General features: G+C 38.3%; 1 protein-coding gene across 1 annotated transcript in view; it reads right to left on the bottom strand.

The window, feature by feature from the left end:
- Positions 1 to 250: 250 nt before the first annotated feature.
- Positions 251 to 25,532, bottom strand: part of BTBD1 (BTB domain containing 1) — a 47,691-nt gene continuing 22,409 nt past the window's right edge. The window contains 5 exon segments of the mRNA XM_047795702.1: positions 251 to 2,069; positions 2,545 to 2,691; positions 6,066 to 6,153; positions 13,166 to 13,358; positions 22,551 to 22,748. Coding sequence (XP_047651658.1) covers positions 1,911 to 2,069; positions 2,545 to 2,691; positions 6,066 to 6,153; positions 13,166 to 13,358; positions 22,551 to 22,748 — 785 coding nt within the window. The 3' untranslated portion in view covers positions 251 to 1,910.

The following is a 25,532-nucleotide window of genomic DNA, read 5'->3' as shown; positions in this document are numbered from 1 at the left end:
CAGTGACTTGTGATGGCGCATGATGGTGGATAAGGTGAGAAAAAGTGTGTGTGTGTGTGTGTGTGTGTGACTGGATCACTTTGCTGTACAGCAGAACATTGACAGAACACTGTAAACCAATTATAATGAAAAAAATAAAATCTTTTTTTAAAGGTTAAACCTCAATTAACTAGAACTTTTGTTCCAAAACGGTGTCTTGCACTCAACTTTTAGAAAAGACAAATGACAAAAAAAATAAATAAATAAAAAATAAAAGGATAACAGGTATTTATTTTTTTTTAAATTCCAGGAGATGTCCCGTGTCAGTAAACAGTTCCCTTTCTTGTCCCTTCTGTGAACTCCCTTCAGTTACAATCATTCAGTGCCACATATCTGAAGCATCTGAAAGGCCTCAAATATTAAAACACAGTAACTTATCCCTGGTATACCATACATTTTAAGGCAGAAGTATTTTCCATAGTGGTAACTACAAAATGTTTGCTGGTTAATCTTTAGTTAACCAGAACCACACATTCTGTAGCTATTCCAGTTAACTGAAGTTTATTGCCATAAGGTCATACTACCAGAGATAGAGAAGTTTCCCTTTTCCTCAGCAGTTTTAAGAAACCTCTGGAACCAACACACCTCACTACCTTCTTTGAAAATATCAAATGAAATACTACTTTGGATGAAAAAAATTTTATATCCTAATTGCCATTTAGAAAATACTTTTTAGGTTGATACTTAAAAGAATTGTGATTTTTTTTTTACCCATCTTCCACAACCATTTGACATACCTTAATTACACACACACTTTTAATGAGATAATCATTTTCAAGGGGGAAAAAACAAATGTTATTTATATAAAACCTCTGCTTTATAAAAGTATAGAAATGTCATTCTGCTAGACATACTTCCTATCCCCTCCTAATACAGTGGTACCGTGACAGTGAGGTCATGAATATTTTATTTCTTGGATAGAACTGTGTAGGTGACAGAAAGTATACTTTCAGCAGAAGCGATTCTGTTGGATATCTTTAAAATTTCAAAGTAGTTGTTAGAAACATCTGTATTTTATTCCATGTCTTCGCTGTGTGAGATTATCGCCACCATGTTGAACTGAGGTCTGTGTTCCCAGGCACTGTCATCGCCATCATCATCTCAGTCTCGGGAATTCTCAGCAGAATCCCCCATACAGACAGACAGGCAGAGTGGTGCAGTTTAGCAATAAAGAATCCAGTCTTAGATTATATCTTTTGATCCTTTTGCTTATATCAGATTATTGCGAATTTGTACAAATTCCATTTATAGTTTAAAACTGTACTATGTAACATATTACCATACTATTATAAAATACCCTTTTAAGCAAATGCATTGAAAATTTCCTTAGGCATTTGTTCAAACAGCTTATTTTTAGCAATATTCCAAATGCTGACAGCCAGATATTTCAAAACTCCAAAGATGAGGTCAGTTTTCCTAATTTTCTGAAATTAGTTATTTGAGTTAAAAGGAATTCTGTAGGAATACTGACCTACCTCATCTTAATGTAACCTTCAAAAGAGTTAAACAGAAACAAAAAACAAACCACCTTTATAAAACAAGGATCTTTCAATTATAAAACTTGCTCAAAGATCATGAGTCAGCTGATCTATGAAATTATACAAGATAAAGCTGAAATAGCTGTTTTTTTTTTAAACAATTAAACCCTGTTCTTTTTTTCCCTAAGGTTATAAGAAAATGGAAAATCTCCCTTTGAATCATGCAGAGATTTAAATCAACATTTATCTATTTCCTCTAAGAAACTTAAGATGTCGCTTATCTTAAATTATAAATATTCATAACACTCAAACTCTTTTTTTGTGGCCAGTTTTTTATGCCTTTGAGACTAGACTGTATAGTACTATTTAGCCAAGATGTATTATAATGCTAAGTTATGTATAAAATATTATTTCTGGTATTTGTCCATCTTCTATCGAAGTGCCATTATTATTGCCAGGGGAACTGAAAAAGAAAAAGACAGTCTTGCTAGCAGTAGGTGTTTCATGCACGACTTTCTTCAGTCCTTTTGTGCCATAGTGGGAATCTGGACCCTAAATGAGAACAAAAGGTTCATTAGTAATTTTCATTGAGTAAGCGCTCACTTTAATGTGATATTCTAATTAGAATAATGATCAACTGTATTTCATTATAGCTCTTGTATAAAAACTTATGCCGAGTCATTTAATGAAAAATGTAGTTTTTGCTACAAGCTAATTAATGACTAAAAATCCTGAATATTGAGCTCAGCTAGCAGAGAATAGTGCATGGTTTTAAGGAAACAATTATTTTGTCTTCTGTCGAACTTTCAAGCTCCTACTCACACAAAGGGCTACTTCTCATGAAGAAGCATGTCTTTCAGAGCAGAGCCGTGCTAAACTGTGCTCAGAGCGCTCCCAGCTTCCCCCTCCCCACAAGCCTGCACCATCAGTGACCTCAGCTTCTGCCCAGAACAGGCTCTCTGTACCATGAAAGAGGAGAACCAGGGCCCCGTCAGCTCGCCTTTGGGAACATTGGGAAGACTCTTACTTTGAGTGTTGCGCACGCCGTGTAGCACACATTGGGCAGGATCTCCACAGGTTCTTTGAACATGACCCTGAATGTGTTAGCAGTCCCGTCACAACTAAATCCAGTATCATTTTGCCCCAGGGTCTGTTTTTTCTCATATTCAATGATCTGTAATTTTTAAAAGAGAAGTTAAATTTAAGTTAAATCAACTGAAACGAAGTTTCCCAGAGAAGACTATGAAGCCCACAGGAACAGCAGAGCGGACTACTATATCTCTGTGTTGTAATTTTTCTCTACTATCTCTAACCACCGAAGATGGCTTTACACATGCCGACAGAAAATGCATTCATTGCGTTAAGGACGGGGAGGAGGTCAGATAACTGGGCCTTGGCTGCAGAAGAGCGGAGCTTGGGGTGAGAACTGGTATTTTAGAATGTGTGGATTTTAGATTCCTGAAGGAAATGAGCCCTTATTTCTTGATGGCCTATGTCCTGTTGCTGGGAATTCCTGTAGCATTTCTTACGTAGATACTCATAATATGAAAATTCTGTCTTTTTGATTTAGTTCCATAGTCTGTGCCAGCCACAGAGGGACACCCAAGGAGTTTCCAGTCATTAGAGAAAACACGTGAACAAGGACAATTCTGTACAGCACCTGCAGTAGGAGAGCCATGGATAAGACGAGGAGGAGGAGAGGAAAAACTGATTTTGTCAGGAAGGAACGAGGCTCCACAGAGGAGGGTTTTAAGATCTCAGGTTAGAGTTTACCAGGTTACGAGAGAAAAGTCTTCCTGCGAGGGGACAGTATGTGCAGAGGCCAAGGCTCACAAAGCCACCTTTTTGCATGTATCAGATAGAAACAGTAATAGTGAAATAGGCTGAACGAGCACATGCAGTGAGAGGTCAGGACAGTGTTTACCCCTCCAGGGACAGTGACCAGAAAAGATCACAAGGGGGACCGCTGGGTTCCTTGACCTGGCTGTTGGTTACACAAGTGTGTTCACAGTTTGTGAAAAGGGAGCCATATGTACCATTTATAGAAATGTGCACAGTTAGCCATCCATATACTCAGATGCAGAACCTGTGGATGTGGAGGGCTGACGGTACATATTTCATATAAGGGACTTGAGCACCTGCAGATTTTGGTATCCATGGGGATTCCTTGGTTGCAGATACTGAGGGATGACTATATATGACAGATCAATGAAAAATTTTTTTAGGAGTTCCTGTTGTGGCACAGCGGAAATGAATCCCACTAGGAACCATGAGGCTGTGGGTTTGATCCGTGGCCTTGCTCAGTGGGTTGAGGATCTGGTGTTGCCCTGAACTGTGGTGTAGGTTGCAGATGCAGCTCAGATCTGGCGTGGCTGTGGCTGTGGCTGTGGCTGACAGCTGCAGCTCCGGTTAGACTCCTAGCCTGGGAACCTCCATATGCCACAAGTGTGGCACTAAAAAGCAAAAAAAAAAATAAATAAATAAATAATTTTTTTTTTTTTCTTTAAAAAGACATGATGATTTCCTGGAATAAAGTAGTAAGACACAGGGTTTAGTTGGGGCAGTATAAACTAGAGCAAAAGCTATTTTACTTCTCTGAGCCTGTTTTCTCTTTTAATTTGGGGAAAAAACCTGGTTTGCCTTCTTCCTAAGGATATTATGCAAATCAAAATATAAACTGCAGCAACCATGTTAGCAGCAGACGTTAGACACTTTACATGCATCATCTCAACCAGTCCTGCAGAACTCTAAGGGAGATACCACTATACCACAGCAGACGAGGAAACCGAGGTCTGGAGAGGTTACATAATTTGCCCACAGTCATACCCTGGAGGAGGCAGAGCTGAGATTCCAACCCAGGCAGTCTGTCTGGATGGTGCATGAGACTGGCTACTACTAGGGGGAAGAAAATGAAGAGAAGTCCTACTTGTCTTCACTCTAGAGTGTTTATGTCTTCTCACTGTAATATGCTACAACCCTGATACCCTCCCTCAGTTTGTACACAAGGAGTCTGGTGGCTTTGCTGTAATACATGTGAGCTGCCCTGAAGGAAGGGTGGGATTCCACAACAAAAGACGCTGAAGTAGGTCCTCACTCCTTCCCAGGCCTGCAGCTTATATAGTCAGCTTAAATGGGTTTGTGGGTCTTACTGTATATCTTGAAAACTAATGAAGTATTTTGGTCACAGAGTTCACCAACGTTTTTACTATTAAAAATGGTATATTAATAACATTGTTTACTTTCTTTTCTCATTTCTGTTTTTATGTTTTAAGTACATAATACATCATAAGTATAGTATTACGTAGGTATATGTGTATAGTTTGTAAATAAAAGTACAATGTAGATGTGTTTCAAAAAATATATATATTTTTTTTGGTCTTTGTGTCTTTTCTAGGGCTGCACCCACGGCATATGGAGGTTCCCAGGCTAGGGGTCTAATCGGAGCTGTAGCTGCTGGCCTACACCACAGCCACAGCAATTTGGGACCCAAGCTGCATTTGTGAACTACACCCTGTTCACGGCAACGCCAGATCCTTAGTCCACTGAGAGAGGTCAGGGATCAAATCCACAACCTAATGGTTCCTAGTCAGATTCGTTAGCCAAAGAGCCACAGCAGGAACTCCTCAAAAATAATTTTAATACCTTGATTGTGCAATCAAAAGTGAGGAGAACACTGGCTGACTGGACTAGGTAATGGTGCCATCTCTGAAAGAACTGAGGTGGAGCGGCCCTAAAGAATGGGCAGGGTAGTCAGACAATCAGAAATCAGAGGTGTTACTAGTAGTGTTAGCATTTGGGGGGTGAGGGGTGGATTAGGGTTTGGGATTGGCATATACACACTGAAGCATATGGAATGACTGGTCAATGGGGACCTGCTGTATAGTACAGGGAACTCTATCCAATATTCTGTGATCATCTATGTGGGAAAAGAATCTGAAAGAGAATGGATGTGTGCACACGTATAAATGAATCACTTTGTTGTACAGCAGAAATAATCACAACACTATAAATCAACTATAATTCAATATAACTTTAAAAAAGGAAAAAAAAAAAAGAAATTTAGACAATTTTAGGACCTAGAGTTCAAAGTACCATGAAAAAAGCAGGTGAGTATTTTGAGACAATCAATACACAGTAGGAATGACTAACACAAGGGTTTCCTGACAAAGGAGAGCTCCTTGTATGTTAATGTTTCTATTAGACATGGGACGCCAAATTTCTGAAACTACATGGTTTTTTTTTGTTTTTTTGCTTTTTTTTTTAGGGTCTCACCCACAGCATTTGAAGATTTCAACTCACTGAGTGAGGCCAGGGATCAAACCTGTGTACTCGTGGATGCTAGTCAGATTTGTTTCCACTGAGCCATGACGGGAACTCCTGAAACTACATTTTTTTCTATCAATTGTAAAACAGATCCCTCTAGATTTAAAATGCTACTAATAGGCTTTTTGATGCTTCTGATAATTATATGAAAATTTGGATTTCACTGAAAGTAAAATTACACTTGCTATATATTTCAGATGATATATAGAGGGGAAAAAAGTGTACCTGTATATTCACTTGATAATCCGTGGGACCATGAATAGATCCATATAAACCAAATCCAACTATAGAGATTCTTCGATTAACTGTGAACCTGAGAGAGTGAAGCCAAACGTAAAACATGAATAACTCAGTAAAAAGCATTCATATTCTGAAGGCTTATACGTTTCAAAGTGCTACTCAAGACACCTAACTTTGCTTACAAAAAAGAAAATATTACACAGCCTTGGAAATGTCATCTGCTTACCAAAAAATTCTTGCTAGAGTAAAACTTACTGGGAACTTGAGAATCTTTTTTTGTACTGTACATTTTTGAGCCAAGGAATTTATTTAACCTAAATAAATTACACTTTTTTTGTAATAATCTTATTCTAAATCTGACTTTGTATATCTCCTTCATGAACAGAGACTCGTCAGCCGTCAGGCCTGAGGTGCAGCATCCCAAACTATGATGATTCATCAGCTTGACAAATACTTCCTGAGGGGCTGTCAGCCTGAAGAACTGGGCCTGGCACTGGGGAATTACTGGTCAACAAGACAGCCTCTGCCCCTACTGCACCTCTGGCCTAGAGGAGGATCCTGATAATAAACAGTAAGCAAAGTAATAAATCATTAATTATAAATTGCAGTAAGAGTTGTGAAGGAAGCAGGCTGCTATAACGGAATTGGTGGCAGAGGGCTGGGGACAGGACCTAAGTTACACAGGTAGATCAGAGTGAGGTTTCATACTAGAAATCACAGTTAAGAAATGGACCTACCTTATTTCGTTTTATAAAACTAGCATCAAACACAAATGGCACTGAAAGACTTGTAATAAGGAGTGATCTATACTATTAAGCATTGATCTCTAACATTTCATACTTTGAGAACTAAAGTAACAAGTTCAATTTTTATTATTATTACAACTACACCATTACCACTTTATGAGCACTTCCTGTGCGAGGCACTGAGCTTCAGTCCTTCACACATTATTTCCTTTAACCATCATAGCAGCTCTATAAACTAAGTAACAGAGTATCATTTTTATTATCTTCAGTTTTTATAGTTGATGAAACTGAAGTTTAGATTAACCTGCTTGAATGAGAGCCGGAGCATTCCAGGTCAGCGTGGATCTAAAGCTCACTTTTTTTTTTGTATTTTTTTTAGGGCAGCACCAAGACATACGGAGGGTCCCAGGAAGGGAGGTTCCCAGGCTAAGGGTTGAATCGGTGGTGTAGCTGGCCTACACCACAGCAATGCCAGATCCAAACCACATCTGAGACCTACACCACAGCTCACAGCAACACTGAATCCTTAACTCACTGAGTGAGGCCAGGGATCAAACTTGTGTCCTCATGGATGCTAGTCAGATTTGTTTCCACTAAGCCACGATGGGAACTCCCTAAAGCTCACACTCTTAATCACTACATTAAATCCCCAGTATGAGAACCACCTTAGAATTTTTTACATTATTTATATTATAGATTTTTATTATAGAAAACCAATATATTCTGTTTAAAAAGTTAGAAAATGCGGGTAAACAAACAAGAGGAAAAAATTTAAAGCATCCCTAAATCTGCCATCCAGAGATAACTCCATCTTCAGTGGAGTGCATTTCCTTTTCAGACTTTTAGTTCTATTTTTTAACAACAGAAAAACAGACTTTTTTTCCCCCATGTCTGTATGTGTATTTGTGTATTATTTTAAAAACCATGCTGGAAAAAATATATACTTGTAACGTCTATTTCATATAAAAAGGTAAAAGATTACAACTGATTAATTATATTTAAATAATTCCTACTTGTTAAGATAAACTAAGTTATTTGCATTTTTGTTGTTAAATAACAATGCCATAATGAACAATCTTATAGCTACATCTTTTTTTTTTTTTTTTTTTCATTTTAGGGCCACATATGTGGCATATGAAAGTTCCCAGGCTAGGGGTCAAATCTGAGCTACATCTGCCAGCCTGCACCTCAGCCACAGCAATGCAGGATCTGAGCCTTGTCTGCGACCTACACCACACGACTTACCCACTGAGCAAGGCCAGGAATTAAACCTGCGTCCTCATGGTTACTAGTTGGGTTCGTTACCACAAGGGGAAAGACCTTGTGGTTCACTGAGCCACAAGGGGAATTCCTAGCTAAATCATTTTGCAAAGCCTTAATTGTTTCCTTAGAATAAATTCCTGGAAGTAGATTTTCTGAGGAAAATGAGAGGCATAATCCTAAGGCTTTACAAAAACTTTCTCAAAATGCTTTCTGGGAAGATTATAAACTTTACACCTAACAAAGAACGAAGATCATTTCTTCTCACTCTCAACAACTATGAGTATTTTCATTTGTTTTTGCTGTTGAGAAACTGATGAATGACAAATTCTATTTACATTGTGTCAATTATGAATGAGTTAACATAACACATTTGCTCCTATGCTCAACTGTCTACTGGATTTTCTCTTCAATGAAAAATCCACTCAATTTCTTTTCCCATTTTTCTCTGCCGATGAGTGTCTTTCTGTGTGGATTTGAAAGACCATGTTATATAGTTATTACACATTTTTCCAGGAGTCTCCATTACAAGAAGTTTCCTATTTGCCATTTATCTTTTAACTTTACAATGGTTTTGGATGTAAAATTTTTATTTGTAGTCAAATTATGATCTATGCCAAGTTTAGAGAGGTTCATGATAAATAAACATCCTGTTTTGGCACTGCAGTTTCCTTTTTTTGAATGTTAAAATTTAATTTATAAAAATATTGGTAGATGGCATTGGTAAAGATCTAACTTTATTTTCCCGGTGGTTAATCCTTCCCTCACATTCTAAATATTCATTTATGTTAGGTTGGTTCCTGAACGCTAGTATTCTATTAACTTATTATAGTTTTATAATACTTTTCATAAAGTTTGATCCATACCTCTTTTTAAAAAAGAAATATTTACTCTTATAGATTAATTTTAGAATAATTTTGCCAACCCTCTCCCTCCCTTCCAAAAACATGCCACTTCTACAAAGAACTGCACAACATACGGAAGTTAGTTGAAAGACACTATCTGATTCTGGTTGAAGTTCTTCAGTTCTTTATACAGATACCATACTGTACATTTCCTATAGGATATAATCCTGCTAGTCTATGTTCTTACTGTTAAACAAGTGGGATCTGTTTTTACTCAACATAACTGAAAATTTAAACAATAAAAATTTTCTTATTGTGGCAAAATATATAAAAAATATACAATTCAATGGCATTAAGTACATTTGCGTTGATAACCATTCACCACTACCCATCTGTGTAACTGAATTCTGACAACATACAGGACATTACTGGTTTTTGCATTTATACTTTGTAAATGGCCACGATTCCTTTTTACTGGTTCTAACAGATTTGTGCTGATCCTGAGGCTGTTTGGGTGGACCAGCTGCTCTCAAAAGAAGTCCTATCTCCAAGGAGGCTTGCTGTTTCCACTAGGAAGGGAGATAGGGACACCAGCTCTACTGCAATACTCAAGACAGTCTCCCAAAACGAAGAATCCCAATTAACTTTCAAGTGTCTTGTCAGAATTCACGTAGATGAAAAACTTGTTTTTAACTACAAGACTTGGGCCTAATTTCATTTTATTTATAAACCAAAGATTTTTAGGCAATTTTAATATTTACTGACTTTTATAAGAGGCAACTATTATGTTTTATAAACAGGAAATAACATGCAGTCAATGCTCATTATTTGTGGTAGTTATAGTCTATAGTTGCTGCTGACACAGAATTAGCAAACACTAAACTACTGTTCTTAGGGGGACTATGTACATAAACACACACACACATACCACTTATATGGATTATAATCTTAAATCCTAAAGTATCTCATTCTAGTATATTCTGTTTTCTTTATTTTACAAAAGAGAAGATGGAACTAAGAAGTGTTAAGTGATTTGCATAAGGCCACCCCACTAACACATGCCAGAGTTGGGATTCAACCTATCCAAACAGCTCGAGAGCTGCAGTGTCTTACACTACACTGCCCGCCGCTGTCTCCGTCTATGTAGGAGAGCTCAAATAGGAGGGCAGAGGATTGCCTTGTTTGAGCTCACAAAGAACATGCGGCTGGACAACTCAGATCTTTCCTGTGAACAACTGAGAAAGCATTGCTGGTATTGATCTGGGGGTTACCCATAAATTTTACTGAGTAGATGAGTCCTCAAACATAGAAAGTGGATGAATAGGATTTATTGTACTTTGCTTTATTTGAAACCTTTAAAGAAAATGACAAAACTGCCAGCAGTGCTGCTCATGGAATTTGTGACATGAACACACCCTGCACTGTAGCTGTCTAGGCGGGCTGGTGTGTACTGCTTGCTTGTTTGTCTTCTGGTGCTGCACAAATATCCACCTACTGAAATATGTATTTCATTTTACTATCAGTTACATTTATTGTCCTTTACATTACAACTAGGTCATTATATCACTTAACAATGAAATATATTATCTATGAATTTCATTCCAGTTTAGTACAGGGAGAATACAAAATATTTATTATAAAAGAGAGAGAACTAGGTCTGATGGAGTACAGAACTGCTAATGTAAATAACGTTATCTGCAAATAATGAAAAAGACTTCTTCCTTTTCAAGATTTCTTTTTCCTTTATGCTCTCATTTCTTTATCCCTTACATCTACATCAATCAGAATTATAGGAACACTGCTGAAAAAGCAGCAAGGTTAGCAGGCATCCCTATTTTGAGGTTTCAACAGTCTATCATGTTAAAGAAGTATTCTTCTAGACCTAGCCTATTAACGTCTATAGCGGGACCAAGGGTGAAATTTTATCAAGTCTTTTTGACACCTATCGAAATAAACTGGTTTTTTTCTTTGACCTGCTACCATGGTGAATTACAGTAATACATTTCTTAGTATTGAGCCATTCTTTCCATTTCCAAATAAATTCTATTTGCTTTATAGTATTATTCTTCTAAGGTACTGCTTGATTCAATATGCTATTTTACATAGAATTCCTTCTTGTGAGACTGACCTAGAAAATTTTTTGTCTTGTCAGGTTTCTGTATAAGGGTTATGCTTCTTTCAGTAATTAACCAAGAAGTATTTTTCTTCTTTTAATGCTCAAGGAAACAATCTGTTCCCTGAAGGTTTGATAAAACTCACCTGTCAAAACCACCTTGTGAAGGGACAGTTCTTTGATAACTTTTAATTTCTTCCATGGTAATTGGTCTATTCAGGTTTCTTCTTCAGTCAATTTTGATAATTTATATTTGCCTACAAAATGATCCATTCCATCAAGATGTTCAATTTATTAGCACAGAGTAAACCCAGAATCAAAATAAAAATTTCCTCAGTATATAATTATATTCCCATTATGATCTGCAAATGTATGTTTTCTTTATTATTTTTGTCAGAGGTTTACTTATTTCATTTTTTTTCCAGGAAAACGGCTTATGGATTTAACAATTCTATTTTTAATTCATTAATTTCTATATTTATCTATTTCCTTTCTCTTCTTCTTCTTCTTCTTTTTTTTTGCTACCCTGCTGCACCTAGAATTTCTGGGCCAGGGACTGAATCTGAGTCAGAGTTGTGACCTATGCCACAGCTGCGGCAATCCCAAATCCCTCACTCACTGTGTCAGCTGGGGATCAAATCTGTATCCCTGCCGCTGTAGAGACACCACTGATCCCATTGCACCACAGTGGGAATTCCATTTCCTTTCTCTTTTCTTATGGTTCTTTGCTATTCATTTTCCAGCTTCTTGGACTAAATGCTTACATCATTTATTTCTATTCTAACTTACTTAGTAAAAGTAGTTAATTATTGGGAGTTCCCTGGTGGCCTAGTGGTTAGGACTTGGCACTTTCACCACAGTGGCCCAAGTTCAACTCCTGGTCTGGGGAGTGAGATCCCACATCAAGCCACTGCTGGCCATGACCGCCCCCGCCCCCCCAATTATTGCTAATTCTCTGTGCGACACTTATAGCCTCATCCCATAAGTTTTCTTTTATTTATTTATTTATTTATTGCTTTTTTAGGACCGAACCCTTGGCATATGGAGGTTCCCAGGCTAGGGGTCTAATTGGAGCCACAGCTGCCAGCCTACGCCACAGCCACAGCCACGCAAGATCTGAGCCGCGCCTGTGACCTACACCACAGCTCACAGTAACGCCAGATCCTTAACCCACTGAGCAAAGCCAGGGATTAAACCTGCAACCTCATGGTTCCTAGTTGGGTTCGTTTCCACTGCACCACAATGGGAACGCCAAGTTTTCATTTATAGTATTCTCCTTACTAAATATTCTACAAACGCATTTTTATTTCCATTTTAACTCAATATTTCTAAGAGTTTTCTCTTCCCTGGAGTTCTAGTTTTAAACAAATTTGTTGTTAGTTTCTCATTTTATACCAAAGTGCTATTAATACTAAATAAGTGAAAATCCAAAAGGTCTGTCTTAGGGTAGTATGTAGTTGTTAATCCCAAACTCCTAATTTATCCCTTTCTCCCATGTTTTCCCTTTGGTAACCATAAACTTGATTTTAAGATCTTAAGTCTGTTTTTGTTTTATAAATAAATTCATTTGAAAAAAAGGCATTTTTTAAAAATGTAAACAAGTACTTATTCTATTTCAATATTTAACCTAAGGAAACACAGTAGGGGAAATATCATTTCCACCAGGATTATATGCATGCATCTTGTAAGATTTAAATTTTTTCCATTCAAAGTTGTTACAAACGTATAGTAAGCTATTTTCCATGCAGTGTCTGTACAAAGAAAAAACTCACACTAAACAGAGCAAGATTAAATGTCTTAAATTATAGCTCTAAGACTGTAAAAAGTCTTTGATCAATCAAGGTCTAGACTTCAGCTCACCAACAGTGGCAATCCAAACAAAACTCATGTACAAGGAGGCCCAATTCGATCCTTTCTAATGTCTCCTAAGAGATCCCCTCACTCATAATTCAGTGGGGAGACAAATAAGCCTCACTGACTCCTTGACTACTGTCCTAAGTTAGAAACGTATTAAACAAAGTATAAAATAAAATGTGGCTAATTTTCTCCCACAGTATGAGCATAAAAGCCAAATGCTAACTACTAGCCCACCCCACCCCAAGTCTATAATAAGATAGATACCTGATTCGATCGCTTGTTCCACTGTAACCCCAGCGGCTCTCTACTTGCTGGAATCTATTGATGCAGCATTCCTTTCCTCTGAGGCAGCATCTTGGTCGATCAATGTATTCAACTCGGGGCTTAGGGTTGACAGTAAAATGAAGGAAGAGATTTACTACTTCACGATCTGACAGAATTCCAGACTGAGCAGGACCTGTACAAATAAAAATATAATCCTCAATAAAAGCTACTTCATTGCAACTCCTAACTTTTTTATTCCACATAATAATATGAACTCAAATCTGGAAAGTGTAAAGTAATAATGAGGTAGAGAAATTTTACCTTGTTTTATTTTACTTTTTGGGGCCACACCCGCAGCATATGGAAGCTCCCAGGCTAGGGGCTGAACTGAAGTTACAGCTGCCGGCCTATGCCAAAACCACAGCAACGCAAGATCCGAGCCATGTCTGAGACCTACACCACAGCTCATGGCAACGCCGCTGGATCCCTGACCCACTGAACAGGGCCAGGGATCGAACCCACAACCTCATGGTTTCTAGTCAGATTCATTTCCGCGGCGCCACGATGAGAACTCGAACATACATAATTTTAGCATCTATTTAAAAGTTTCACCAAATTCATCTGAGGTTAACCTAATATGTAAGTGTTAAAATCATTAATAAATCAAAGCTTAGATGAATCCCTGAGATCACAGAAAGATCTCTAAATCTTTTCTTTTTCTTTCTTTTTTTTTTTTTTGTCTTTTTGCCTTTTTAGGGCAGCTCCCACGGCATATGGAGGTTCCCAGGCTAGGGGTCCAATCGGAGCTGCAGCCACCAGCCTACCCCACAGCTCACCGCACCGCTGGATTGTTAACCCACTGAGCAAGGCCAGGGATCGAACCCCCAACCTCATGGTTCCTAGTTGGATTCATTAACCACTGCGCCACAACAGGAACTCCAGATCTCTAAATCTTTCTATCTACTCACCTTCTCTGAATATTCTGTTTACCAAAAAGAGAAGAGGTGGAGAAATGTTCACAGTGGAAGCTAGAGTTATCGTTACCTCTCCACCCCCATCTGTCTGAGGCTATAATCAAACGATGGAATATTTAGAGGTAGAAATAGATGGTACAGTGCTTCCACTGAGGGATTTAGAAATCAGCAGAGGGCAGGAGCTAATATTGGAAGAGCTGTGGAAGCAGTATATCCTATGTTACAGTTTCCTCATTCACTGTTTCTGGGAAGAGAAAATTCCAGACAGCTTACATTTATCCAGGAATAAATACTGGTCCTCATAAAAGATGACAGGAGATCCCATCCAAGGCTAATAAAAATGATCTAAAAAAGACTGCAGAACTCTAGAAATTTGGTTTAGGAAGCCATAAATCAGATTTAATGTAAAATGCCCTCATTTTTAAATTAGAAAACATTTAAATGCGACACACAAAATCTACTGATCTGCCAGGCCTGGCTTCATAGTTCATTTGCAATCTCTAGAGAAGGAAAGATTGTAAAGAGGAAAAAAATACAATTACAAACTTAAAACCATGCATTTTAGCAAAGAAAGAACAGAACTGGAAGTGCATAAGATCAAAAGACAGAGATAAAAACTCATAACTTTCTCAGAATGACAAGAAGACAAAATAATTAAAATTTTAAGGTGATTAAACGGATGATTAAAAAAAAAAAAAGCAACAGAGACCAACATATAGGTAACTAGTATTCCTGAAGAACTAACAGCAAGAAATAGGATGATGCAATAATTTAGGACTATAGGTATACCTTGCTTTATTATGCAATAATTTAAGACTACAGGTATACCTTACCTTATTATGCTTCACAGATACTACATTTTTAAACAAATTGGAAGGTTTGTGGCAACTCTGTCAAGCAAGTCTGTTGCTATTTCTCCAAAAGCATTTGCTTACTTTGTCTTTGTGTCCCATTTTGGGAATTCTAGCAATATTTTAAACTTCTTCTTTAAAAAAAACTTTTTTTCTCTTTTCACAGCCACACCTGCAGCATATGGAAGTTACTGGGCTAGGGGTCGAATTAGAACTGCAGCTGCTGGCCACAGCCATGCTGGATTTGGGCCACATCTGCAACCTATGCTGCAGCTTGCATCAATGTCCAATCCTTAACTCACTAAGCGAGGCCAGGGATCTAACCTGCATCCTCACAGACACTATGTCAGGTTTTTTTTTGTTTTTTGTCTTTTGTCTTTTTAGGGCCATACCTGCGGCATATGGAGGTTCCCAGGCTAGGGGTCTAATCAGAGCTATAGCTGCCAGCCTATGCCAGAGCCTCAGCAACACCAGATCTGAGCTGTGTCTGTGACCTACACCACAGCTCATGGCAACACCAGGTCCTTAACCCACTAAGTGAGGCCAGGGATCGAACCCACAACCTCATGGTTCCTAGTCGGATTCATCTCTGCCGCGCCACGACGGGAACTCCTTACGTCAGGTTCTTAACCTGTTGAGCCACAACCCCCAAACTTTTTATTATTATATTTGTTGTGGTGATCTGTGATCTTTGATGTTACTATTGCAGTTGTTATGGGCCCCACAAACTGTGCCATATAAGACAGCAAACTTAATTCATAAATATTGTTTATGTTTTGTCTGCTCGACCTACTACCATTCCCCCTCTCTCTTCCTCTCCTCAGCCTCCCTGTTCCCTGAGACACAATAATATAGAAGTTAGGCTAATTAATAGTCCTTTAAAGGTCTCCAAGTCTTCAAGTGAAAGTCTTTTATCTCTCGTTTTAAACCAAAAGCTAGAAATGATTAGGCTTAGCGAGGAAGGCCTATCAAAAACCAAAAGAGGCTAAAGTAGGCTTCTAGCACCAAGAAGTTAGACAAATTGTGAATGCAAAGAAAAAGTTATTGAAGGAAATTAAATTACTTCAGTGAATGCATGGATGATAAGTAAAACAGCTTTATTGCTGAAATGAAGAAAGCTTGAGTGTTCTGGACCACCCACAACATTCTCTTAAACCAAAGCTTAATCCAGAGCAAGGCCCTAACTCTCTTCAACTCCATAAAGGAAGAGAGAGAAGTGAAGAAGCTGCAGAAGAAAAGTGTGAAGTGATCAAAGGGTCAGACGGTTTAAGGAAAGCAGCTCTCTCCACACAGAAACGTGCAAAGTAAAGCAGCAAGTGCTGCTGTACGAGCTGCAGCAAGTTATCTGGAACATCCAGCCAAGATACTCAGTGATGGTGGCTGGTTTTTGGTAAAAAACAGATTTTCAGTGTAGACAAAACAGCCTTATATTAGAAGACAACACCATCCAGGACTCTAATAACTAGAGAGAAGTCAATGCCTGGTGTCAAAGAATCAAAAGGAGGCTGACACACTTGTTAGGGGCTAATGCAACTGGTGGCTTTAAGTTGAAGCCAATGCTCATTTACCATTCTGAAAATCCTAGGGCCCTGAAGAATTAAGCTAAACCTACTCTGCCAATGCTCTATAATGAGAACAACAAAGCCTGGATGACAGCACATCTGTTGACAATATGGTTACTACATATTTTAAGCTCACTGTTGAGAACTACTGCTTAGAAAAAAAAGATTCCTTTCAAAATAGCACTGTTCCTTAACAATGTTCCTGGTCCCCCAAGAGCTCTGATAAAGATGTACACGATTAATTTGCTTTTGGAGTTCCCACTGTGGCCGGCTTAAAGGTAATGAACTCGACTTAGTATCCATGAAGATGCACATCTGAGCCCTGGCCTCACACAGTGAGTTAAGGATCTGGCATTGCTACGAGCTATGATGTAGGTCGCAGTCATTGCTCAGATCTGGAGTTTCTGTGGCTGTGGCTTAGGCCAGCAGCTGCAGCTCTAATTCAACCCCTAGCCTGGGAACTTCCAATATGTTGAGGATGTGGCCCTAAAAAGACAAAAAAAAAAAAAAGATTAATGTTGTTTTCATGCCTGTTAACACAACATCCACCCTGTAACCCAGGGATCAAAGGTTAATTTAGACTTTCAAGTCTTATTATTTAAGAAATACATTTTGTAAGGCTATAGCTGCCATAGAGAGAGATTCCTCTGATGGATCTGGGCAAAGTAAACTGAAAACCTGGAAAGGATTCTGATGCCATTAAGCACATTTGTGATGTTCTTAAGGAAGAGGTCACAACATCAATATTAACAGGAGTTTGGAGGGGGTGGATTCCAACCCTCGAGGATGACCTGGAGGGGTTCAACTCTTCAGTGAAGGCAGGAACTGCAGATGTGATGGAAACAGTGAGAGAACTAGAATTAGAAGTGGAGCCTGAAGATATGATAGCAATCTCATGATAAAACTTAAATGGATGAGCTGTTTCTACAGATGAGCAAAGAGTGGTTTCTTGAGACAGAATCTACTTCCGGTGAAGATGCTGTGAAAACTGTTGAAATTAAAACACAGGATTTAGAGCTACATAAACTCAGTTGATAAAGCAGCAGCAGGGTGTGAGAGGACCAAGTCCAATACTGAAAGAAATTCTACTGTGGGTATGCTATCAAACGGCACCGTCTGCTACACCGAAACTGTTCGTGAAAGAGTCCATCAACGCGGTAAACTTCACTGTTGTCTTATTTTAAGAAACTGCCACAGCCACCCCAGCCTTCAGCAACCATCACCCTGATCAGTCAGCAGTGAGGCGGGGCTCTCCACCAGCAAAAAGATTACAACCCAATCAAGGTTCAGATGATTGCTAGCATTTTTTAGCAATAAAGTATTTTTTAAATTAAGGTGTGCACTTTGAGGGTTTTTTAAACATAATACTTGTACACTGAATAGCCTAGAGTACAACCTCATATGACTTTGATATGCACTGGGAAACAAAAAAATTTTGACTCACTGCTTTATTGTGGTGGTCTGGAACTCAACCTTAGGGGTATCTCTAAGGTATCTCTGTACAATAAAATTTTCTTAGTTGGAAAAATAAGTCTGCAGATCATGGAAACCACTCTTAGACATGTACCATACACCCACCTAAAGAAAGTAATCAAAGAATACTCTCCAGTTAACAATAAAGGAGTGAATCAAAATAAAGGATTCAAGAGGTGTGTCATGAAAGAACTGGTGATGATGAGCACTAAAACCAATACAACCTAGAATTAATTCTAACATAGTTGAATTATTGTAATATGCTGTGTGGGTGTATAATCAGTCACCATGACACGGTCTGGAAAGGTTGAAAAGATGAAATAGCATGCTAATATTCTTGTCTTAAATAGGGAAGGTCAATAAATACTGTTTTATTATGAAATGGAGAGTTAAGAAAATTGAAGGGGAAAAAAGTAAATATAAAATTTATTATTTCCTAAACTCTAGACAGGGAAAAAAAAGCAAACACATTCAACAGCAAAATAAAGAGCATAAAAGGAATTCTCTCTAAAACATTTTTGAAAAACTCCATACAGAGATAATATGTATAATAGAAAAGAACATACATAACAGCAAGAGAAGAAACATTATTTGACTACATAAAAATAATAAGATGTAGGACGGAACAGCCTATGTTAGAAAAAAACAGATGAAATCATACACAAAATAGCTCTTTCAGGTTAACAGAGAACAAGTGAGGCAGTCAGTGCTTGAGAATGGAAATGTATTCAGACGAACACCTATATTTGTCACCCCTTTTCTCCTTGGATGTTTGATGATTTGCTTCATAGGGCATAAATGCCAAACACAAATTGGCAACCTAGAAAATGGAGTAGTCCTCACTTGATTGAAAAGACAAAAACTGGAATTCAAAGCTACCAAGGCAGCCAGCCAATGATCCGAAAAAGAATACTTAATAGAGAAACAAGACCAACATTTTGTGCATAACTTCTCCTTGAGGTATTTGTCAATTCTGAAGCCATGCACAAGCAAAAAAAAAAAAAAAACTACAAGGAGTTCCTGCTGTGGTGCAGTGGATTAAGAATCTGACTGTGGGAGTTTCTGTCCTGGCTCAGTGGAAACAAATCTGACTAGCATCCGTGAGGACAGTGTGTGCACTGGGTTAAAGGGTTAAAGGTTCTGACATTGCCACAGATGCGGCTCAGAGTCAGTCCCTGGCCTGGGAACTCCATATGCCCCAGGAGTAGCCATTTAAAAAAAAAAAAAGAGGGAGTTCCCGTCATGGCTCAGTGGTTAGTAAACCCGACTAGCATCCATGAGGATGTGGGTTCGATCCCTGGCCTTGCTCAGTGGGTTAAGGATCCAGCGTTGCAATGAGCTGTGGTGTAGGTCACAGATGTGGCTCGGGTCTGGTGTTGCTGTGGCTGTGGTGTAGGCCGGGAGCTGTAGCTCCAATTAGACAGGGAACTTCCATATGCCGCAGTTATGGCCCTAAAAAGCAAAAAAAAAGAAAAAAGCAGGTATCAATGAAGTGGAAAACATATGCACAATTGAGAAAAATCAATAAAGCAAGAAGTTATTTCTTGGAAAAAATTAATAAAATGGATAAACTTCTAGGTGAGGCTGACTGAAAACACAATATACCATGTCAGAAATGAAAAGGGGACATAATTTTTACAGACAGGGGACATAATTCACAAACACCAAGACAGTAAAAGGATATTATGAAATTCACGTTAACAAATAAAAGTCTAGATGAAACTGTTACAAAAAGAAACAAAATCTGAAAAGACCTACTCTACTCAAGAAATTGAATCTCTAATTAAAATCTTCCACAAAGAAGATGCTAGATCTAGAGTAGCTTCACTGATGAATTCCCCCAAACATTTAAGGAAAAATAGCACCAATTTTTCAGAAACTCTTCAAAACGGAAAAAGAAATAGTCTTAACTTTTGTATTAGACCAGCATAAACTTGATAATCAAAATCTGAGAATTCATTAGAAGAAAGGAAAATTATGGACTAATTTCTTTCATGAAGTAGTCCTAATTTTTTTTTTTTTAATTTAGCAAACTGGACCTAGTAATATATAAAAAGGATAATGCATGACAACCAAGTCTGGTTTACATAAGGATTTCAAATAGGCTTAATTTGGAAAATCAGTCACTATATTAAGAGAATAAATGGGAAAAGTATATCAATGAAGAGAAACATTTGATAAAATTCACGATAAAACTCTTAGCAGACTACTAACAGAAGGAAGCGTGCTTAATCCATTAAAGGGAATCTACAAAAATTGATAGCAAGCATACTCTGTGGGGAAATACTGAAAACTTTCTGCCTAAGACTGGAAGAAGACAAAGATGTTCACTGTCAGTACTTCCATTCACTAATATGCTAGAGGTCCTAAGGCACACAATAAGGCAAGAAAAAGAAATGTCTAAGGATTAGAAAGAAATAGAATTATTATTGTTTTCAGAGAGCACGACTGAACATGTAGGCTAAGCATAATGACCTACAAAATAAACTACTACAATTTGTGAATTTAGCAAGAAACACAGGAAAATCAACTGTATTTCTAGATACTGGCAAACAATCAATTAGGACACGGAAATTAAAAAAAAAACAATCATTTGCAATAACATTTTAAAAATAAGGAGTTCCCGTCGTGGCGCAGTGGTTAATGAATCCGACTAGGAACCATGAGGTTGCGGGTTCGGTCCCTGCCCTTGCCCAGTGGGTTAACGATCCGGCGTTGCCGTTAGCTGTGGTGTAGGTTGCAGACTCGGCTCGGATCCCGCGTTGCTGTGGCTCTGGTGTAGGCTGGTGGCTGCAGCTCCGATTAGACCCCTAGCCTGGGAATCTCCATATGCCGCGGGAGCGGCCCAAGAAATAGCAACAACAACAACAACAACAACAAAAAGACAAAAGAAAAAAAAATTTTTTAAAAATAAAATACGAACAGAATAAGCCTCTCAAAAAATATAAGACCTCTACCAGAAAACTCAAAATATTACTAAGAGAAATTTTAAAAGACTTAAATCATGGATTTTAAAAGACTTAAATCATGGATTGGAAGACTCAATGTTATAAAAATGTCAGTTATCTCCACATCAATCTATGGATCAATGCAACTCCAATCAGAATCCCATGAAATTTTTTTTGGTGGAAACTGACAAGCTGATGAAGACATTTATTTATATGAAAACACAAAAGACCAAGAATAGCCAAGATAATTCAGAAGAACAACAAAGCTAGAGGACTTTCACTACCAGATCTCAAGACACAGTATAAAACTATAGAAACGAAAAACACACAATTGGCACAGGGACAAACAATAAATATTCCAAAAACAGATTCATTCTTATTCAGTCACCTGATTCACAATTAAATCATCAGCACTGCAGGGCTTGGGGGCAAAGACAATTTTTAATATACAGCTAAATGGGAAAAAAATGAACCTCCACCTCACACCATACACATGTGTGGAAAAACAACACAAAAGGCAAAAATCCAACTGGATTACAAACTGAAAAGTTAATAAGATTTCTAGAAGAAAATCTAAGAGAATATCCTCATAACACTGAGGCCAAAATTTCTTAAAGACATAAAAAGCCTTCGCTTTAAAGGGAAAAGATAGATAATTCATTAAAATTAGGATCGCCAATTATCAGAGATTAAAAAAAATAGAAAAAAATCAGTATGAAAGGGCAAACAAAATTGATAAAACTCTGGCCAGACTCACCAAGAAGAGAGAAAACCCAAATAAATAAAATAAGAAATGAAAAAGGAGAAATCTCAACTGATACTGCAGAAATACCAAAAAAAAACCCATAAAAGAATACTATGAACAATTATACACCAACAAATTTGACAACCTAGAAGAAATGGACAACTTTCTAGAATCATACAGCCCACCAAAACTGAATCAAGAAGAAGTAGATCATTTGAACAGACTGAACACTAGAAATGAAACTGATTGGAGTTCCCGTCGTGGCGCAGTGGTTAATGAATCCGACTAGGAACCATGAGGTTGCGGGTTCGGTCCCTGCCCTTGCTGAGTGGGTTAACGATCCGGCGTTGCCGTGAGCTGTGGTGTAGGTTGCAGACTCGGCTCGGATCCCGCGTTGCTGTGGCTCTGGCATAGGCCGGTGGCTGCAGCTCCGATTGGACCCCTAGCCTGGGAATCTCCATGTGCCGCGGGAGCGGCCCAAGAAATAGCAAAAAGACCAAAAAAAAAAAAAAAAAGAAAGAAATGAAACTGATTATGTAATAAAAACACTCCCTACAAACAAAAGTCCAGGACCAGACAGCTTCACAGGTGAATTCTACCAAACATACAAAGGAACTTCTAATTTTTATATATTTATAATATATAAAGTATTTTAAAAGATATAAAGTATATATAATTTGAAATATATATTATAATACATATATTATTATCATGAAGGGCTATTAGGAGAACCTAATGAAATTATATACACAAATGCTTCTTCCCCTCTCACAGGAAGACAGACCACTCATTAAAATAGTTTAGAATAGATTTTGGATGGATTATGCCTTACCAGCTGCAAACTCCTCAATGGTCATCAGTGGGAACCGGATCAATGACAGTGCTTTCCCTAGAACTTTCTGTTTATTTCCAAAAGTCACAGGCAATTGTTGTCTTTGACACTCTGCTTCTGCCCATCGCACAACAGCTCCAAAAAGTCGACTTTCTCTGATACTAAGAGTGTCTCTTTCTAGAACTGCACAGAGTGTGTCTATAGGTAAAATAAAAAAATAAGTCAAATTAGGAATATTTTGCTTTTTAACAAAAATACTGACAAACATATTAAAACTTCCAATTTAGAGAAATAATAGGTTAGATATTTAAAATGATAGGCCTTATACTTAAAATACTAAAGCATTAAAAGGAATTAAACTGCAAGTTTTCTTTAAAATTTGTACTGTGAAGTTATACTTTTTACATATCATACATGGAAGCTTAGATATAGGATCCCCTTATATATTAATGCCATTTATCAAACTCAAATATTCAGAACAAAAACAATAAGTCAGAAAAAGGCTCCTAATCAGTAATGAGCAAATTTATAAAGTCTACAGATAATGGTTTATCTATTCATTCAGCACTTTTTTTTTTTTTTGGCTTTTTAGGGCTGTCCCTGTGGCATATGAAAGTTACCAGGCGAGGGGGGTCAAATTGGAGTTGCAGCTGCTGGCCTAAACCACAGCCACAGCAACCTGAGATCCAAGCCACACCTGTAGCCATAGCTCATGGCAATGCTGGAGCCTTAACCCACTGAGTGAGGACAAGGATCAAACCTGCATCCTCATGGATATTAGTTGGGTTCACTACCGCTGAGCCACAACAGGAACTCCTCAATCAGCAAATACATTCTTTTTTTTTTTTTTTTGCCATTTCTTGGGCCGCTCCCGAGGCATATGGAGGTTCACAGGCTAGGGGTCCAATTGGAGCTGTAGCCACCAGCCTATGCCAGAACCACAGAAACAGGGGATCCGAGCTGCGTCTGCGACCTACACCACAGCTCACGGCAACGCCGGATCCTTGACCCATTGAGCAAGAGCCAGGGATTGAACCCAAAACCTCAGGGTTCCTAGTTGGATTTGTTAACCACTGAGTCACCATGGGAACTCCAGCAAATACTTCCTATTAAGCACTCACAATATACCAGGCACTTTTAGAAACTGAGAATACATCACTGAACAAAATGTTAAACATTCCTTGCCTTCATGGAGTTTACATTCTAACAGGGGAAACAGATTAAATAAACATAAGCTATAATGTTAGATAATAAAAATAGGAAAAAAGAGCAGGGTAAGAGGAATGAGAAGTATGGTTTAAACTAGGATGGTCTGAAGAGGCCTTGCCTGAGCTCAGACCTGAAAGAGGTGGGGGGGGGGGGGTTAGAAGCCAAACAGACACCCTGTGAGAATGAGCACTCCAGGAAAGGCCAAAGTGACAGTGTGCCTGGCATACCTGAGGGACAGCCAGAGTGGCAGGAGTGGGCAGGAGGGAACAACAGTGGGTGATGAGGCCAGAAACATGGGGGGAGGTAGGGACGATCATGTAACAGGCTATATAGATCATCTGGCTTTTACTTTGAATAAAAAAGGGAACACATTCATGAAAAAGAGGGTTTGGAGCTATGACATTTGATGTTCTAAAAGGATCACCCTGGCAGCTGTATGACAAGAGACGGCAGTGGAGAAAAGAGTGCAAACAAGATCAGTTAGGAGGCTCCGGCACTGATCCTGGTCAGAGGTGAAGGTGGCCTGGACCAGGAAGAAGTAATGAAAACTCAGATTCAGGATATATTCTGAAAGAAGACTTGAGATTTCCTAGCAGATTGGATATAGGGGGTGAAAGCTTGAGTCAAGGATAATTCCAAGTGTAGAGTCTAAGCAATGGAGGGAGGATGGTGGCACCAACTGAGATGAGAAAGACTACACAGGAACAGAGCTGGGGGTGATGGGAGGGGAAATAAGAGGTTTAATTTTGGACATGTTAAGTTTGGAAGCTCTATTTGACATCTAAGTATAAATGTCATGACTGTAACTCAGGCCCTCCCTCAGAATCCTTCTCCTCTTATCACAGGCAAAATTAAAATAGGCTGAGTTATTTTTAAGCTACAGTAGACCAATAACAGTTAGTTCAGAAATGGGCTTCAGAAGCCAACACACTGAAACGAAATGATAAGCTGCAATCTAACAGGGCCTAAGAAGAAAAGAAATTTGTGAAAAGTAGACATAAATACTTGACGAGCACTGCAGTCAAAAGTCTTTCATACAAAGAGATTAAAAAAACAAACCAAACCCAGGAGTTCCCGTCGTGGCGCAGTGGTTAACGAATCTGACTAGGAACCATGAGGTTGCGGGTTCGGTCCCTGCCCTGGCTCAGTGGGTTAAAGATCCGGCGTTGCTGTGAGCTGTGGGGTAGGTTGCAAATGGGGCTCGGATCCCGAGTTGCTGTGGCTCTGGCATAGGCCGGTGGCTACAGCTCCGATTCGACCCCTAGCCTGGGAACCTCCATGTGCCGGGGGAGCGGCCCAAGAAATGGCAAAAAGACAAAAAAAAAACCAAAAAAAACAAACAAAACCCCAAACTTCAGAGACCTAAGCACTTCATTGTACAATAACTGGTACTGGTAATAATGAGCACTGATAGTCACAAGAATCCTAAATTAGAGTCAATATGTATTGTTTAACAACGGCAAATAAAGTCAACTGTATTTTTCAGGTATTTTTCTCAAATGGCCAAAATAAATGCCTTAGGTCTTAAAAAGGATTGTTCTAGATGTACAGAAAAATTATTTACATGGAACCTTTCTGAAGAACCTCAATAAAATAAACACTACTATAAAATATGTAACAGTTACACTTTAAGTTAAATTTAAATAAAAATGAGGATGCTATATTTACATATAGCAGAAATCAATGAAAACATTAAAATATAATTAAAATGCCTAGAAACACACATCTAAGAATTTATTAAAAACAAAATTCTCTTCTGCAATACACTCATAA

Source organism: Phacochoerus africanus, chromosome 9 (genome assembly GCF_016906955.1).
Source record: "Phacochoerus africanus isolate WHEZ1 chromosome 9, ROS_Pafr_v1, whole genome shotgun sequence".
Classification (NCBI taxonomy): domain Eukaryota; kingdom Metazoa; phylum Chordata; class Mammalia; order Artiodactyla; family Suidae; genus Phacochoerus; species Phacochoerus africanus.
The sequence above is the reverse complement of the archived record's forward strand: the minus strand, read 5'-3'. Positions and strand labels throughout refer to the sequence as shown.